This window comes from Engystomops pustulosus, chromosome 7 (assembly GCF_040894005.1).
Source record: "Engystomops pustulosus chromosome 7, aEngPut4.maternal, whole genome shotgun sequence".
Taxonomy (NCBI): domain Eukaryota; kingdom Metazoa; phylum Chordata; class Amphibia; order Anura; family Leptodactylidae; genus Engystomops; species Engystomops pustulosus.
The window spans coordinates 101049440-101069947 of record NC_092417.1 but is presented as its reverse complement, the minus strand read 5'-3'; the positions used below and the strand labels follow the sequence as shown (position 1 = coordinate 101069947).

The 20508-nt window shown below is 42.2% G+C and overlaps 1 protein-coding gene across 1 annotated transcript in view; it reads left to right on the top strand.

The window, feature by feature from the left end:
- Window positions 1-16772: 16772 nt before the first annotated feature.
- Window positions 16773-20508, top strand: part of CDH15 (cadherin 15) — a 71035-nt gene continuing 67299 nt past the window's right edge. The window contains exon 1 of the mRNA XM_072117444.1: window positions 16773-17067. Coding sequence (XP_071973545.1) covers window positions 16939-17067 — 129 coding nt within the window. The 5' untranslated portion in view covers window positions 16773-16938. The remainder of the gene's footprint in view (window positions 17068-20508) is intronic.

Below are 20508 nucleotides of genomic sequence, written 5' to 3'. Positions count from 1 at the left end.
CTCCCTAACGCCATCCAGACAGAGAATTATGCGAGCAGCACGGGCAGGGGCTAGTCTATTCCAGGGTCACCTGATCAGGCCAGCCAACCACTGCTATCAACGTGTAAGGGTACCACGTCATGCTGGGTGGAGTGCAGAGTCTCCTGGCTTGTGATTGGCTCTGTTTCTGGCCGCCAAAGAGCAAAACGGCGGGAGATGCCATTTTCTCGAGCGGGCGAAGTATTCTTCCGAGCAACGAGCAGTTCCGAGTACACTAATGCTCGAACGAGCATCAAGCTCGGACGAGTGTGTTCGCTGATCTCTAGTGCTTATATAACTGGGATTTCATTATCCCGGTACAGGCGGTCCCCTACTTAAGGACACCTGACTTACAGACAACCCATAGTTACAGACGGACCCCTCTGCCCACTGTGACCTCTGGTGAAGCTCTCTGGATGCTTTACTATAGTCCCAGACTGCAATGATCAGCTGTAAGATACCTGTAATGAAGCTTTATTGATAATTCTTGGTCCAATTACACCAAAAATTTTGAAACTCCAATTGTCACTGGGGCAAAAGAAAAAAAATTGTCTAGAACTTCCATTATAAAATATACAGTTTCGACTTACATACAAATTCAACTTAAGAACAAACCTCCAGACCCTATCTTGTATGTAACCCGGGGACTGCCTGTACTATATTTATATAGTAGTCAAATAATTAACTGAACATTATAGATATATATTGAGTACAGTAACTATCTGCAGAGAAGTAATTTCAGATATTTTCAACATATATTATAGCAAAATTTCCATTGAGGACATTATACCATAATTACTTAGCAAGCAGTCATATAACATGGGGGCACATTTACTTAGAAATTCGGAAAATGCCAAAAAGTGCTATTTCCGTGTATAATGCTGCATGCGGCTATTCACTAAGATCGTGCACCAGAAATCATGAATCTATCGCTTCCCTGCACTGTCCCGACAGAGTTCCCCATCTTTTTTTGGTGCACCTTTAACATAGGGCATGCGACACAATTTGCAAACTAAATACAACACTTGGTCCGAAACAGTCGGACTGACCGCAGACACGCCCCCTAATCCATGTTGCATAGAGGCCAGGGCAGCTGCTCCACAAAAGGGCCGCCTGCGACACAATCCAAGCGCACACACTTTTTAAATACCTGTGCAAGCTGTTTTAGCCTAGAAGAACGTGCCCAGTCTGACAAAAGAACGGCGCAAAGCCCTTAGTAAATGTGCCCCATGGAGTATCATAGTATATAAGGCTGGAAGGAGACGCAAGTCCATCAAGTCCAACCTTTAAGAATTAAATAAATGTTTTATCCCCATAACCCGTGATATTTTTTCTCTCCAGAAAGTCATCCAGGTCTCTCTTGAACATGTACAGAGTCCGCCATTACAACCTCCAGCGGCAGAACGTTCCATATTCTCACTGCTCGTACAGTAAAGAACCTTTGTCTATGTTGATGGTAAAATCGCCTCTCCTCTAGCCGTAGAGGATGCCCCCTTGTCCTGGTCACAGGCCTAGGTATAAAAAGATCTTTGGAGAGATCCTTGTACTGTCCATTCAGGTATTTGTACATTGTAATGAGGTCTCCCCTCAGTCGTCTTTTTTCTAAACTGAATAATCCCAAATTTTTTAATCTGTCAGTGTATTCTAGTTCCCCCATTCCCCTAATAATCCTGGTTGCTCTCCTCTGCACCCGTTCCAGCTCTACTATATCCTTTTTATACACTGGTGCCCAAAACTGTACACAATATTCCATGTGTGGTCTGACCAGGGATTTGTATAAGGGCAAAACTATGTCTTTATCATGAGAATCTATTCCTCTCTTGATACATCCCATTATTTTATTTGCTTTAGCAGCAGCCGCCTGGCTCTGGTCACTAAAATTAAGTTTACCATCCACCAATACCCCCAAGTCCTTTTCAGCTTCTGTTTTACTAAGGAATTGACCGTTTAGAACATAATTATACTTTTTGTTACCATGGCCCAAGTGCATAACTTTACATTTATCTACATTAAACCTCATCAACCATTTCTCTGCCCACTCCTCAAGCTTCCACAGATCCCTCTGTAATGCTAAACTATCGACCTCAGTATTTATAACTTTACACAGCTTAGTATCATCTGCAAATATTGAAACTTGACTGTGTAAACCCACTACAAGGTCATTAATAACAATATTAAAAAGAAGTGGCCCCAATACTGACCCCTGTGGCACTCCACTGGTAACATCAACCCAATCTGAGAATGTGCCATTAATGACCACCCTCTGTTTTCTATCACTAAGCCAATTACTTACCCAAATACACAGATTTTCTCCTACTCCCAGCAGTCTCATTTTATATACCAACCTTTTATGTGGCACGGTGTCAAATGCCTTTGAAAAGTCCAGATATACAACATCCACAGCGTCCCCCAGATCCAGTCTGGAACTTACCTCCTCGTAGAAACCAATCAGATTAGTCTGACAGGACCGATCTCTCATAAACCCATGCTGACGCTGGGTTATAAGGTTGTGCACAGTGAGATACTCCAGGATAGCATCTCTAATAAACCCCTCAAATATTTTCCCCACCACTGCAGTTAGACTCACGGGTCTGTAGTTTCCAGGATCGCTATTTGATCCTTTTTTGTATATTGGTACCACATTTGCTATGCGCCATTCCTGTGGAACATAACCAGTCCTCAGTGAATCTTCAAATATTAAAAATAAAGGTTTGTCTATCACCGTACATAATTCATGCAGAACCCGGGGGTGTATGCCATCTGGCCCAGGTGATTTATCTATCTTAGTGGTTGCAAGGCGGCGCCGTACCTCTTCCTGGGTTAAACTGTTGACATTATAAAAAGAATTTACATTATTCCTCATTGTGTCTTCCACCAGGGGATTTTCCTGGGTAAAGACAGTTGAGAAGGCGACATTCAGTAGATTGGCCCTTTTCTCATCTCCTTCCACCATGACCCCCATGTTATTTCTAAGAGGACCCACACTCTCTGTTTTTAGTTTCTTATCATTTATATACTTGAAAAATAATTTGGGATTATTTTTGCTCTCCCTGGCAATATTTCTCTCAGTCACTATTTTTGCGGCCTTTATCTGCTTTTTACAGGATTTATTTTTCTCTCTATAATCCTGTAATGCCTCATTGCTACCTTCACGTTTTAGCACCTTAAACGCTTTATCTTTCTCGCTTATTGCTTTCCTTACAAGACTAGTTAGCCACATTGGCTTTATCTTGTTCCTCTTATGCTTTTTCCCATAAGGTATGTGTTTCTCACAGGACTTTTTCAGAATATATGAGAAAAAGTCCCATTTTGGGGGGGGGGCTTTTGTCTTTGAGAACATTATCCCAGTCTATGCCTTTAAGGTATTCCCTTAGTTGCTGAAAATTTGCCCTCCTGAAGTTTAGAGTGTTGGTTGCCCCTTCACTAACGCTCTTAGTAAAGCGTAATACAAAATCAATGATATTATGATCACTATTCCCCAGGTTCCCCCCAACCTGTAGTTTTGATACCCTATCAGGTCTGTTGGTTAGGATAAGGTCCAGCAGTGCCCCCCCTCTTGTTGGCTCCAGGACTAGTTGCGACAGGTAATTGTCTTTTGTTGTTGACAAGAATCTGCTGCCTTTGAAGGACCTGCAGGTCTCTGCCCCCCAGTCGATATCTGGGTAATTATTATTCTTTTTCCCTCCTCTTATCTCCACCCATAGGGACTCCACATTTGCTTTACTGATGTCATCTCGCAGGACGGGCTTGAGGCAAGAATTCACATATAAACAAACCCCTCCACCTTTTTTATTTATACGATCCTTTCTAAAAAGACTATAACCATCTATAGTAACAGCCCAGTCATAGCTACTGTCCAGCCATGTCTCGCTGATACCCACTATATCATATTTCCGCTCCAACATCAAGAGTTCCAGTTCCTCCATTTTGTTTGTGAGGCTTCTGGCATTTGTGTACACACACTTTATATGGTTTTCCCTGTCCTTATTCCCCAATCTCATTCAAGCCCCCCTTCCTCCCCCATGGACTATGACTCTTCCCAGCTCTCTATGTACACTGTCTATTTGCCCTGCACAAGTGTAGTTGCCCTCCCCCCAGGTCTCTAGTTTAAACACTCCTCCAACCTTCTAGCCATTTTTTCAACTAAAACAGCGGCCCCCTCCCCATTGAGGTGCAGCCCATCCCTACTGTAGAGCCTGTAGCCAACTGAAAAGTCAGTCCAGTTCTCCATGAACCCAAAACCCTCCTTCCTACACCAACTTTTGAGCCACTTATTTACCTCCTTGATCTGGTGTGCCTTTCTGGTGTGGCACGTGGTACAGGCAGTATTTCGGAGAAAATTACCTTTGCGGTCCTTGCCCTGAGCTTATGGCCTAAATCTCTGAAATCATTTTTAAGGACCTTCCATCTACCTGTTACTTTGTCATTAGTGCCAATGTGGACCATGACCGCTGGTTCCTCACCAGCCCCTCCGAGTAATCCGTCAACCCGATCCGCAACATGCGGAATTACCTTTAAAACTCTCTTATACCATTCAGTTCATTTTACCATGATTACCTGCAAAGCAGTCAAATAACATGGAGTACATTATAGCAAAATTACCTGAAGAAAAGTTACATATCATTGAGAATACACAATGACTTATAGAACTGTCTTATTTATTTTACCGTAATTACCTACAAAACAGTTTTATAGCGCTGAGTACATTATACCATCATTACTTACAGAATGCCTTATGGCATGGGGTACATAATACTGTATTTACCTGTAAGGCAGTCATATAACATGGAGTACATTAGGCCATAATTACCTACAGAAGTGTCTTATAACATGGAGTGCATTATACCCTAATTACCTGCAGAGCAGTCATACAACATGCAGTACATTATACTGTAATTACCTGCAGAGCATTTCTTTACTGTAATTATCTCACATGTCATGTATTTTCCATTAAACATTATAGTGTAATTGCTAATCATGTAACATAGAAAGTAATAAACACACAATAAATCAGATATGTACCATGCAGAGTACAGTACTATAATCACTCACAGGGCACTAGTATTACATGCTGAACATGATGTGCTTATTTTATCATTCTGGGCAGCAGGGTGGCTCAGTGGTTGGCTCTCTTTCCTTGAAGTCCTGCATTTGGATCTGACCAAGGGCAACATCTGCATGAGGTCTGTATGTTCTCTCTATGTACTCTGGTTTCCTCTCATTGTGAATTCAGATAGGGAGCCCTACTGTAGACGGTGCTTGATGGCATTTTCTGTAAAGTGCTTCAGAAAATAAAAGAGAAATAAATGAAGTAAAAACAATTTTATATATAATGTACTTCAAAGGTTATATCATAAAATTTCATACAACACCAAAATAACATAAAATATGGAGCATTATTCATATTGTTGATGTAACTGTGTTGCCAGGGAACTTTCTAGGTTTCTAAGTTTACAGTAGCTTAACCTGTAGGACTGTGCTCATTCCCACAAAATGTCTCTGTCCCCACTTACGTCTATGGCGCCTGGTCACGGTGCAGTGAGCACACGTGACCGTTTACGGTCTTATATTTTGACGTGTTGCGGTGCTGGCCGCTCACTTTTCTATGGAGACAAGAGGGGCGAGCAGCGCTCTCCAGCACGGTGACGTGTGCCTACAGCCAGATGGGCACACGTTTAAACCCTAAAACTACATGAGCTGTATTATCAGGAGTCTTGGCAGGTGACGAGCACAGGTTCAGTACATTCTTCTTTACATTAAACAAATATTTACCACCTAAGGGAACTAATTTGCATAACAGTTCTAGGTTACTTTGTTACTTCTATGTATAACAAAGAGTTAATTCCTTTGCTTTGGTCCCCAGTGTGGCCCTAATTTTGGTGACATGTCCTGGACTTGGCAGCCTGATCAATACAGAGCCGTGGAGGCTCATTCATAACTGCTCCTGTGACAGGCAGGACCCAGCAGGGAATAAATAGCAGGCCGGCCGCTAACGATCCATCTCTGGGCCAGTTCAGCTGTAGGTAATGAAGGGGAATATGTGCGCTTCTTTGTGTGTTGGGTGGGGGGACTGGGAGTCTGAATCATTAGTATAATTCCAGAGGAATCTGTTGTGATAAATGGGATCTAGAATAGGAGCGTTTGGTCTGCCATGCTACAATTAACCTCCTGACCCAGCCACAGGACGAGTAACATGCTACTTCCCCTGTTAGGCTTGTGACAAGACTAATTCTTACAAGAGTAATGAAATGACCACGAAAAAGGCCATATATAGATTTCACATATGCTTCATGCATAGATATTACATTATAGTTCTTTGTTGGAGCTTTACTCATATGAACTTTCAGGAATTTTGTGATTGAAGGCTAACGGTTGTGGCTCGTGGAAGGAAGCTACGCTAAGGCATGCAATATTGTCTTGTCAGCTGAAAGGCTGATATCATTTTCATGGATTGATGTAAGATTTTGTCCTTACAAGATGTGACACTTCTATGGGCTATGTCCAGTATCACACCTCATTCTCATCTATCTGAAAGTGGCCTAGCAGATGGCACTGTACTTCTCATAAAAGTTCTTTGGACTTGAACATTGGAAAATACAGTGATCATAAAGCTGCAATTTTGAATAAACACTGTACCTAATATCATAGGGGTCTGACCCCACAAAACAGTGGTGACCTGCCCTGTCAGTAAAAGCTATAATGGTTCTAAATGATATACATTTTGCTAAGTGACTGAAAGATGTTTTTCCTGACTTTGATCCCATTCTATACCTTTACAGGTATAAAGGAAATATATCATCAGTTTAGTGATGTTCCTCCCCCACTATATGCAGTGATTGTGGAAATACAGAGTTTTAAAAGTTATGCTAATTACCCTGGGGTGCTCAGGCTACGTCACCAATTCTCCTTAGGGAGCCTCGTATTTTAATTTATAAACTCCCCCTGTTGCGCTAGAAGCTCCATCCATCACCTACTCTATGCTACACTAGCACAAAGGGGGCAGTGCATAAATTAAATACTCCCTGAGGTGCTCGGGTGACGTAGCCTGAGCGCTCCAGGGTAATTAGCATAACTTTTATTACTCCATATTTCCGCAAACACGGCATATATTAGAATAAAAGAAGTCCTGTGGAACATCTTTCCCCTGGAACTTCTTATTAGGACACATCTACACTCAGTAAACTGGTGGTAAATGTCCTTGAAGGCCATACATGCTCTGCTTGGGATTTTGTTTAAGGATGTCACCTGGTCCCAATAAAATTGAAGGGTTTGCTCAATATGAATATTATGTGTATGGGCTGCTTCACCATCCCTCAGCCTAAGATATCTGTTACGTTTTAAGAAATCTACCATTATAATCCATCATGATAAACCAGATACACTTACTCATAGATCCAGGCACAGTGACTGTGATAATCTTTTTATATTTGTTATCCACGGCCTCCTTCCTTAGCATAATTTTTAAAGTTGATTTTGGAAGAAAGGAGGCCATGGATAACAAATATAAGACGCATACCACATTCATGGTGCCTGGATCTATGAGTAAGTGTCCACTCCAGTCAAAGCTAATTCCTTCTCTTAGATTTTGGTTGCTAGGGTCGGTCAGTCTACTTTCCTGTTCTCTGTACAAAAGCAGGTATGGCTCATAATGGGTGAGAACATATCATTGAGTGAAGCTGCTCATCTTCTTTTTTAACTCCACTCCTGGTTTGGACATCAAAAACTGCATCGGAAAAAAATTTTTAAAAAAAGAAATAATGCAATCCCCTCCCTGTGGGACAGGGATTTTTTTTTCCAATGAAGTGGCGCTTACCCTTTTAAGCTCATAACTGACCATGATAAGACATTGAGAATAAGTGCATCCCATGTTTAGATTGTTAAAGTGGTGCAAACTGGTGCCCCTGGTTTATCATGCTTGATTTTCACGATAGATTTCCTTTAACGGAAATCTACCATCAGATATACTGATCTTAGACTCCTATAACTTACCTACTCGTGTTCTCTTGCTTCCTAAAACGTTTCTATTACAATCCTTGAGCGGCAACATTGTGGGAAAATATACTTAAATATACAAAATAGCTGGAGACACTCATCATAGCTCCTCCAGGCTCCATTTTAGCTTGGCCCCACCTTGTATCTTTCAGACTGTTGGTGACGTGCACCAGCAATCTGCAAATCGTGCACGTGCATTCCTATCGAGCCACCTGCTAATAAGGAAAGTCCCTGCAAGATTCTCAAACTGACGGCTAATAGCACCAGCAGTCTGAAAGATACAAGGGCGATACAACAGCTAACATTAAAAGAATGGGGGTGTGAATAAATTGTCAGCCCATGGAGATGGGAAGTGCTCTAGTGAGCATCTCTGGCTCATTTGCATATTGTATCACAAAAAAACACCGCTGCTCTAGAATGTAAAAAAAAAATAATTAAAAACGAGAACGCAACAAATAGATAAGGCCCCTTTCACAATACTGTTTTTTTACGCGCCAGTTCTATGCATGTATAACTTGCGTTGTACTCTGACCTATTGTACTCAATTGCACTCTGAGACACATGCAACTGTAATGCATTTTTCACTGATCAGTTGCCATATAAAAGATAGACCACGGTCATGAGACTTTTTTATGCGTGTTGTCCTGAAAAAAAAACGTGCATGAAAAACGCAAAAAGCAAATGAATCAGATCCAAGACACTTGGAAAACTGGATACTCATTGCCAATCAATGCCATGCTAAGGGTAGTAATATGCCGGATAGGCTGTTCAGGTGGCATGGAGTACAGCCGAACCTAAATGGAAATTTTGAGTATGCTAATCTCTGGTTATGACCTTCTAGCATTCTTGGTGCAAGGTTCTTATAAGCTAGTAATGCTTGTCTTCCACAAGGACATTCTTACATTGTACTCCCCTTACTGAAGAGACTTTGGGGTATTGTGAAAGCCATAGATTAACACTCCTGGTGCTATTATGTGTCCATCGTGCTCTCTGTGACCTACTCTTTTGTTGAAATGAACACTTATTGCTCAGAGGTTATGCCATTCCTGCTTCCATTGCTTCTTGCCCTCTGTACTGTGTGCCCAGTATATTGTTTGTATTCAGTTGTGCGAACTCCCAGTGCTCTGCCCGTGCTGTGTTTGCAGCAATCAGCAGACGGTGGAATGTGTGCCCGGGGGGTGCTGGGCTTCCAAGTTTCTTTATAGCTGACATTATCTTTTATTGCCAGATAAAAATTCCAGGCTCGGCTGGTTTTATTACTGCTATATGTGCAGCTCATCCTATCCTCAAAGGATTCTTTCCCTTGACAACACTTGGTACACTTCTGCTACTTTGTAAGAGGGGGGTGGGGATTTATACCCCTATGTCTTTTTTTTTTAGGGTGCATCCACTATTCTGTACATCATAACATTAGTATAACAAAAAACAAAATCCCCCTCCCCTTATACTTAAACCGGCAAGACCGTTGTAATAGGTGGTCTTGTATCCTTATCCATGCACACTTTTTCCTTTTAGCATGAAGAATTATTTAACCTTTCTAAAAATATTTCAAATACATTTTAGATCATTTTTTTCCCCAATGAGTTCCCACGCTTGTGTGTTCATGGTGTTGTATCCTATCCTTGGTTCACAATCCAAGAAGGGGCTGCAGAAATATTCTTGACTCTGGGGATGGATCTGGAATAATATCGAAGCTTCATTCAAAGGCTGGAGGACCTTTTATTGTCTTGATTATTATTAATGCATAGAGAGCCATTAATTCCACGGTGCTGTACAATAAGGGGTTCACATACATTACACTAAAGGGGTTTTACCACAAAGACAAGGTAGGCCCTATCCACGGGCCTAACTTGCTGATCAGTGGGGGTCTCAGTGCTGAGATCCCCACAGATCGCGAAAATGATCCAACCGACCCCTCGCCGCTCCTCAGATTAATGGAGCAGACGGCCATACATGACCGTTCTGCTCCATTAATCTCTATGCAGCTGACGGAAATTGCCGAGTGCTGCGCTCACCGATCTCTGTCAGCTCCATAGAGATTAAAGGACACCTGTCATCAGGTCTCTGTAACTAATTCTGTCACTACTACCTGTTGGAGCAGCTCACATGGATTCCATCCCAGCCTTTATCTAGTCAATTCATACATTAATCATTATAAAATCATCTATTCTTTATTATGTAAATGAAGCTGGTCACATGGTCAGAGGCAGTGATGTCACCCCTGTTACCTTTCCCTCTCCTCCCCCTGATCATGTCTGTGTGTAATGTATAGTAAAGCATTGCTAGTGTGTGTGCTGCATCTGCTGACATGCTGCATCCTCCTAATACACATGTGAGACACAGACATCAGCTACACAAGTACCTGACATGTTCTGCTATAACATGGCTGCATCGTGGAGCTGTTGTATCTTTCATATACACACACACACAGGCTGCAGGAGGCGTGGCCACTAGCAAGCACATGGAGCAGCCATTACATGGAGCAGCTGTCAGTCAAGCACTGGGGGTGTGGCTGTACCTCCCACTCATGAATAAGCTGGACAGCTTGAATATGCTAATGACTTATTGGACATTTCACAGGTCATTTGCATACAGCTTTAGGACCTCATTGCTTAGGTTTACAGGCATGTGGAGGGACAATGAAGGGATAGAGGCAATGCTCTCTAATGATAGTTTATGAAAATATATTTAGTTTAGGGGGGTTATTTTGCATGACGGGTTCTCTTTAATGGAGCATAACGGTCATGTGCGGCTGTCTGCTTCATTAGTCTGAGGAGCGGCGAGGGGTTGGCCGGGCCCTTGTTTTTGCGATCTGTGGGTGTCTCGGCATTGAGACCCCCACTGATCAGCAAATGAGGCCCTATCCCGTGGATAGGGCCTAACCTTGTCTTCGTGGGAAAACCCCTTAAAGACGAGAAGAAATGTAAGAACAAATACTTTGCCAACTGCTTTACCCTTCCACATGGAGTGAAGGGGACGTAGTCACTGTTATTTATAATCAATGTTATAATTATTTCACTGCTTCTATGCCAGAAAACTGGCATAGTAGCAGTGATAAATCTACGCCTATGAATTCTGTTTTCTTTTATTGTTCAGTGTCCAGTCTGCAGACTCACAAACGTTTGGCAACCTGACTCTACTTAGTGGCTATTCACTTTAGGGTTTGTCCCATATATACACGCTTGATGTGATCTCTGGATATCCAGGAACCTGCGGTCTTCTGTAACTCTTGCCTACTTTTGCAGCCTGGTATATTTTCCTTACATATTGGGACTCTCCCTTGTGTTAACAGACACTGATGCTGTGAATATTGAGGTCTTCTAAGTCTCCATGTGAATAGACTGTTGGTGTGATTACCACTGGGTTCACTTCTACGGGACTGACACATTTGAGTGGTTATGTATGTGCATTTCTTGGGTACTGTACAAATTGCAATTGTTGGGGTTCCAGCTGTCAGACAACTAACATATTAGAATGTTTAGCATTGAAAACAGTACTGCGTGTCCAGTCTTTAAATCTGGAGAGGTGCTTTGCTTTATTTACATAGTACTCAGTATGAGCTAAATTGTGTATTTTTCATGGGTTCAACGCAGCTTTCACTTTTTGGCTCTCAAAATTTTCAGTTTAAAAAGTTAGTTCTAGCATGTGATCTTGAAAAGACTTCTATGCATGTACACTTGAATGTACAAGGACTGTAGGTAGAGGGCCATACAAACAATAAAACAAGTCCAATAGAGTCCTTTCTATCTTGATGTATCACTAGTATACTTGTATGACCCTTCATCTCACCTAACTCCGTGTGAATTCATCCTAGCTAATATTGCAACACCATGTAGAAGCTAAATATTACACTATGCTACTGTCTATATGGCTTGGTGGACTGGGAGCCCCTGAGATATTGGGGTCATGATTTCTTTCTTGCACCACTATAACTTATATGAATATGCTTCAATGTGCGATAAATGTGTCTTGAATACTTAAATAGGAGGCATGTCCTTGTATTTAATTTTACTAAGGTCGTATAGGACAAAGGTTTGATCATACTGGAAAAAATTGTCACCTAAACGCTTTACGAAAAGCTGTCACTGTGAAGAAATAACATACATGGCAATCTGTAGAACTTAGAAAGTGCCCTACGTACAGAAGTAAGTGGGTTCCAGTGTTTGATTTGTGAGTCCTACATAATAGAATGTTTCTTCATAGAGGTTGTGTATATGAGTTCTGTTGATGCATTCATTTTACTGTTATGGCAGAGGGGGAGGAGGGACTTCCTAGCCCTATGTGCCTTTGTAGTATTAGTGCCCAGGGCAACATGAATCCTTCAGCTGGTGTGGAGGACAGACCAAATATGCTTTGTGCAGCTCTGGCATAATGTGATGTGATGTGGCTATGCCCAGGCAAGCAAGTGCCAGTGGCAGGCAACATCTGCTCAGCTGCCCCTGTCCTGCGAGGCAGTAGGCAGGTCAGAGAGGGGAAGAAGGGTGGTGCCTATGGGTATAGGATGTGCGCTCATGTGAACTACTAAGAGGGGCGGACTGTCCTCTTGTTGAAACTGTCTAGTTCTTTAACACAGTAAACAATCTCTATCAGTGACATTTTGTCAAGGGCACAGATACATTAGACTTCTAGACAGCGCAGATAACTATGGGAACAATGTCAGGAAAAGTGACAATTACTTTGACTGTCAGTGAAATACAGGTGACGAGTACCCCCACATTTATTAACAGAAGTGTTCTGAATGTCTGTTAAATTGTATTTGGATTGCAAAACTAACAATACAGAATTTGTTACAAAAGAAATTCATAGGGATAGATTTATAAAAAGTATCCTATGGTGAGACAGTGCAGTGTTAGACAGTCTTATTCTGCACCAGATTTGTATAAGTATATGAATGATAAATCTGGTGCAGTATAAGATGGTCTAGTCGTACTCTCCACCTCCTATTAGTTGGCTTACTTTAGAGAAAGTTAGGACATAATTCTGTCGGGTCAGGAGTATTTTTGGCCCACTGGCTTTTTTTTGGGAGGGGGGTTTCAGACACTTGAGGTGCAGACACTTTTTGGTGTAAACTACGACAGAATAATAAATCTGCTCCGTAATCTGTATGTTTGTTGTTACATCTTGCCAATATTCTTGCCAACACAGTAAGAAATTCCCTTTATTTCAAATAGTGTTTCCCCTGGATTGCTGCTGTGTTGATTTGAGAATCATACTTGTATTGGCATGACGTTTTGTGTTTTGTTACCAGTTAGAGGTAAGAGTACTGTACTGTGCACATGTAGATCCACTGACAGGGTACACTGAAACTTTTGTAACAACGGCTGTGAGATCTATTAAAAGCATAGATAGTTTGTACCGTTTTTCTGCTCTTTTAGGCACATTTACTAAGATTAGTGCCAACTTCACTAAAAGTGGTTTGCCTGTGTATAATGCAGGGGGCGCCAGATTCATTAAAAACATGCGCCAGAAATTATGATTCTGACTCTTCCCTGCACTGGCACAACAGAGTTCACCAACTTTTTTGTGCTGCACCTTTAACATAGGGCGTGCGACAGACTTTGCATGTTAAATCAGACGCACAGTCCGACTGAGCACTGGAACACCCCCTAAGTTGTGTCGCATGGTGCCTAGTGCAACTGCGCCACAAAACGGTCGTGTGCGACACAATAGTGGCACAAACGCTTCTTAAAAACACTGCACTGCAAGCACTAGAAAGCACTAGAAAGAACGCTCAAAGTCCAACAGAAAACTATCGCACAATGCGCCCCATTGCTTTTAAAACCATTGTTACTACTCTCACATAATATCATGGATGGATACGGATACTCATTTTGCAGAAATATGCATACATTGTATCCTATATTGTTGATGCATACTTAAGTCTAGCCACTAATGACTTTCAGCAAACCAGTAATAGTACATCCATTAAGACGTGTGTGGAAATGCTTAATACATTGTGCATCCATCTAGCCACATCCGCACATAACTAGTCCTATATGTATGCAGGACGGTTAACACCTCTGGACATAGCATCCTGGACTCACCCCCAGCATTGCACACACAGAATGCTATAAAGATTACCACTACTTTGCATTCTAGAACCATTAACACTTTAATGCACTCAGCATCTAATTTCCATTCCCACATCTGCACACATCGAATATTATCCCCAACGGTGGAATAAAGTTGTAAACTTAATGCTAGCTTTCTCCTGTCCACATTATTTTGTCACTGAAATCCTGTGTGTTCTCAGCCATATCTGAATTTCTGGCTGACTCTATGTACACTGCTGAGATGCTGACATTCCCACAGGGAGACTGCAGGGGTCTGTGACGGCAGCTTTCCCTGCTTCTTGTCTGCAGTGTGGTACCAACAGATGCCAACCTTTACACGAATTTAGTGTGCCAGCACAACGTCTCCCTCTGCTGGAGGAGAATGAACCTGCACAAATCTTGACAAATAATGAGCTTTCTTGTAAGCCAGGACACTTACCTGGCTTCTGCCACCACCACACATGGGAGAAGGTACCATTAGGTGTTCCTATACACTCCTATATGAGGAAATTATAGACCGGTGTATCTGGCATCATGAGTTGCAATAAGGACATTTGGTTTTTTTTTTCAACAGAAATGGTTTAAATGCTGCATCAGTGTGTGGAAAATTAGGTCTAGGCCACCACCCTAATAAAATGGTGTCCACAAACTTACGCAAAACAACATTGTAAAAGATGTGCATTTTTGATTAACAAATTTACACCAAATTATGTATCAATTCAATTCCCTATATAAATACAGTATATACATTTCCGTATATAAATCCCAGTTGTGTTATAGTCACATTGTTCTCTACCTTCTTACAAGCAGTAGAATCCAAAGAATGGCAAGCAAGGACAGTCCACTTTAAAATCCCATCTTCCAGTAATCAAAGCATTTTTTATTTTTTGTTACAAAAGGTATATAAGAGGTATATAAAACAACGCGTTTCGACATTGAACTAATGCCTTCATCAGGTTAAAAACCAATATATTTACATCAAGTAGTATAGTCAGTCAATTTCCCTGATGGCAGGTGCCTTTTAAGCTCACAACTGATCATTGCATCTTTTATGAGATTATGTATGTACCAGGGCCGGGACAACGGATAGGCCCTACCCTTGCCTTCCATCCTCGGGCGCCATAGCGACCAGCAATATGTGTATCTTTAAGATACGCATATCGCTGGTTGCTGTGTGCAGCTGGTGCTCTCTAGGGTCATAGAGTGAGACCACGTTGGTGCCACGGAATGGACCATGCGGTTCAATGGAACGCAAGTAGGTGAGTATTTTTTTTATTATGGCTGTATACTACAGGGAGGAGCAGGCTGGCTGTATACTACAGGGAGGGGCAGGCTGGCTGTATACAATGGGGGCAGGCTGTATACTACAGGGAGGGGCAGGCTGGCTGTATACAATGGGGGCAGGTTATATACTACAGGGAGGGGCAGGCTGGCTGTATAAAATGGGGGCAAGCTATATACTACAGGGAGGGGCAGGATGGCTGAATACTATGGGGGGATCTGCTATATACTACTGGGGGCAGGCTGGCTATATACTACAAGGGGGGCTGGCTATATAATGGGGGCAGGATAGCTAAATACTAAAGGGGGCGGCTGGTATATACTACAGGGTTGGCAGGTTGGCTATATACTACAGGGGGACTGGATGGCTTTATACCAAAGGGCGGCAGGCTGCTTATATACTACAGGGGGGCAGGCTGGCTATATATTACTGGGGGACTGGCTGGCTACATACTATGGGGCTGGCTGGATATATATATTGGCTGGCTATATACTGAGGGCACGTGCCACCTATATACTGGGAAAGTGTGCTGGTGCTTCTGGATTAATGAGGCAGAAACTATACGGTAGAATATACTATAGTATATTGATGGGTATAGTGTGGGGCAGGCTGGCTATGACTATATACTACAGGGAGGGGCAGACTGGCTGCATGCAAGTTGGGGGGGGCAATTTACTACAAGGAGGGTCAGGCTGGCTATATACAACGGGGGAGGGCAGGCTATATACTACACGGAGGGGCAGGCTGGCTGTATACATCGGGGGGAAGGCTATATACTACAGGCAGGGGCAGGCTATATACCACAGGTAGGGGCAGACTGGCTGTATGCAACGGGGGCAGGCTATATACTACAGGGAGGAACAGGCTGGGTGTATGCAACGGGGGGCAGGCTATATACTACAGGCAGGGGCAGGCTATATACCACCGGTAGGGGCAGACTGGCTGTATGCAACGGGGGCAGGCTATATACTACAGGGAGGAACAGGCTGGGTGTATGCAACGGGGGGCAGGCTATATATTACATAGAAGGGAAGGGTGGCTGTATACAATGCAGGGCAGGCTAAATACTACAGTGTGGGGCAGGGTGGCTGAATACTATGGGTGGACTTGCTATATACTACTCGGGGCAGTCTGGCTATATACTACAAGGGGCGGCTGACTATATAATGGAGGGCAGGCTAGCTAAATACTACAGGGAGGCAGGCTGGCTATATACTACAGGGGGCCAGGATGCCTATATACTACTGTGGGGGTGGATGGCTTTATACTACACGGTTTGTAGGCTGGCTATATACTACCTGGGGGCATGCTGGCTATTTACTATATATATATTGGCTGGCTATATACTAAGGGCATGTGCCACCTGTATACTGGGAAAATGTGCTGGTGCTACCCGATTAATGAGGGTGAAATTATACAGTAGCATATACTATAGTATATTGACGGGTAGCAGTGTGTTATCTGTATATGCAGGAGGCACTTAGCTGTTATCTAGGGGACATTATATTGACTGTGATTTTTTTAGGGCCAGAGTGTGGAGATGTTCTCCAGAGGCCACAGTCACCCGGGTAGCAAATTCTGCAGAGATAAGTCATGACTGGGAGAAGTTTCCATGACGTTCTCTACCTGATGGAGAAGGATTGGCAACAAGAAGGAGACTATGGGAAGACGAGCGGGATGGACCAAAGCAACACCAACATAGGAGACAACTGCAGCCTAACAGTAAGTGATGTCTGTGACTGAGTGTAGCCCAGATGTGCAGGACATGTAATACTGGTATATGATGATGTGTGTAGTAAATACATTTTTGGTCTATACAAAAAAAAGTACAGGATATTATTATGTGCTGTTTCTTCATTGCTGGTAAATATTTATATGTGTGGCCCAGTAATTGGTATGTATGTGTTTGGTATATTAATTGCAGGAATATATTTATGTGTTTGCTACATTCTTTTTGGTATAAGCATTGCAGTTAGTTTCACCGGAGGGAGATATTTTTCTATTTTACTCTATAAACATGGCTGGGAGGCCTTATTAGATGTTTTCGTATATGTTTCCATACCAGTTAACCTTTCTTATTGTTTTTAATGGGTGGGGGGGGGGGGGGGGTGTTTCATTTTTCCTGTTAGGATCGGCCTTAATTTTGCCACATTTTAGGGGCAAGCACAATATTGCATGTGTGCCTAGGGCACCAAAATGCCTCATCCCGGCCCTGGTATGTACATTGGAGATCAAAGTTAGTGAACAACACACAATTTCCTAAATGTCAACGTCATTGTGTAGTCCTATGTGAATATATCCTAACATGAGTAAAATAACAGTATTTTAAGATTATTTTTTAAATTTATATATTCTAAAGCACAGAATAAAAATGTAAATAAGATTCAGGTGGTCCCCTACTTAAGGACACCCGACTTACAGACAACCCATAGTTACAGACAGTCCCCTCTGACCTCTGGTGAAGCTTTCTGCACGCTTTACTATACTTTCAAATTGCAATAATCAGCTGTAAGGTGTCTGTAATGAAGCTTTATTGACAATCATTGGTCCCACTACAGCAAAAAATGTTTAAACTCCAATTGTCACTGGGGCCAAAATTTTTTTTTGTCTGGATCTACAATTATAAAATATACAGTTTCGACTTACCTTATATACTCGAGTATAAGCCTAGTTTTTCAGCACAAAATTTGTGCTCAAAAACCCTAACTCGGCTTATACTCGAGTCAACTAAAAACATAAAGACAAAACTCACCTTTCTGACGTCACCCATAGGTCCTCTTCTGTCTGAGACAGTCTGAGACAGAAGAGGACCTATGGGGACGTCGGAAAGATGAGTACAGTGTTATTTTTTTTCCTACTACAGGGGCTGGGCAGGCTGTATGCTACAGGGGTTGGGCAGGCTGTATGCTACAGGGGCTGGCAGACTATATACTGGGAGGCTGTAACCAATGCATTTCCTACCCTCGGCTTATACTCGAGTCAATAGGTTTTTCCAGTTTTTGTGTTGAAATTAGGGGTCTCGGCTTATACTCGGGTCGGCTTATACTCGAGTATATACGGTACATACAAATTCAACTTAAGAACAAACCTCCGGACCCTATCTTGTACGCAACCCGGGGACTGCCTGGAATTGTGAAAAAACACTGACGAAAACTAGAGAACACTTTCAGATACCTGCAAGTTATTGTTGTTAATCTGCCACCTGGTGCTGATTTCATTAATTATCTGACAAACCCTGTTTTAATGGCAACCTTACGTTCCAGTTTTAATAACTTTGCAAAAATGCTGTGCTGTTCCAAAGTGACTGAAACCCTTTAGCAGCAGGTTGTCCAGATGAATGCCAAGGGGTGACCCTATCAGTCATAGCCAGAGAAGTTGGTCGTTCCAAGTTGTTACAATATTGCATCTGTGCAACATCACAAACTTATTCAAGTCCCCCAAAACGGCTGGTCACCCTCGAAAGACAGATGCAAGAGAGGACAGAATAATGCAGAAAATCTCCATGGGTAATCGTTTCAACACTGCAGTTTAAATTACTTGCCAGTTCAGCACTGAACAGGGTAAGGATCTGTCATACAGTCATACTTGACATTTGAGAGCAATTGGACTGAAAGCCGTCTCTGCAGTGACCAAACCTCTTATTGTAGTTTAAAGGAGTGAACACGTGGCGCCTGATGCTAAAGATGATGGGAAGATTGATGGTGTTCAGATGAACTGGTGGAATAGGTTAGTGGTAAATCTGGCGGGCTGCAGCGTCTCCCGTCATCCGCAGTGGGACACTGGCGGTGTAAGGAACAATAGAAAAGTAAGTGCAAAAACCACAGGTATATAGGTGCGCGCTGCCCCTAGAGCTAAAATGTAACAGTAAAGTCCAAGATGTGTGTTAAAGGCTTTATTTTTATGGATGAGGCGTTTCGAGGACGAATTGTCCCCTTCCTCATGTCCAAAAGGCAACAGACACTAAAAAACATCAGACAAAATAAAAAGGTATAATAAATAAATGGGTACAAAGAAAGGCGTAAAATTGTGGTGGCTAATAGAAAGGTGAAACCAAATCAGAAATACATACGGGATATAAAGAATCACTCCAATATATAAAAACTTAGATAAAATGTATAAATAGTAGAACAGATAAAAAAGAACGTGAAGACTGGATACAATGTAATGAATGTAATAGGCAGTAAAAAATACAAAAATAAATAAAATAAAAAATAAAAAAATATTTATTTAAAATAAATATATATATTCTTATATAAATAAGTATGTTTATATATATATATATATATATATATATATATATATATATGTAAGAATATAAGTAATAGAATAAATATATGTGTAATGGGTATACTGTGATATGAGGGAAAAAAATTACTATATATGATATGATGGTGGTGGGAGGGGTAGTCATATAAGGGAGAAGGGGGGGGGGGTTAAAAGAGATGTGAAGAGCAGGCTTACCTGGATGCAATGTAGAGACTCACATATGCTCAGCTGGGGTGGGATCTAATTGACCTAGTCCTGTGGTCTTGGAAAAAATGCCTGAGTGGAGAGGATGGCATCACAGTTAGTAAATAGATAGAAGAATGGATCTAAGGAAAGACCTTAGGGGGGGTGAATGAGGGAAGAAGTTACCTTAAGTAGTGGGTGAGCCGGCTAGAAGGGCTACGGCACTGTAGTGAGGCAGGAGAGAGGCCGATCTGTAGGGAGGGTAGGGATACATAAATAAGGTAATAGACGGGGGGCTTTGAGGGTGGTGTGTGAAAGAGGCATGAACCAGGGAGGCTGAAACTTACCGCTGGTGGAATATGGGGTGTGAGTCTCGCTGCACGCCAGAGTATAGCAGTGGCGTGGGGGACTTCCCAAGTTTATATGCGGGAGCCAAGCAAAGGAGGGAGGAAAGAAAAAAAAAGAAAAAATTTTGTGTTCATTTGGCCACAGCCAAATAAAGAGGAGGGGAAGGGGAAAAAAATTGTTCATTTGGCCACAGCCAAATAAAGACAAGAGGGGAAAAAATAAATAAATAATTAAAATATGAATGGCAATTTTGAAGGGATTAGATGAGAACTTAGTGGAGAATGGGGGAGTTGATTGATATGGGGATATGTGGCTGGATAGTGTGTGCAAAAGAGTGGATGATGGCCGGATTGGGAATAGATGAGG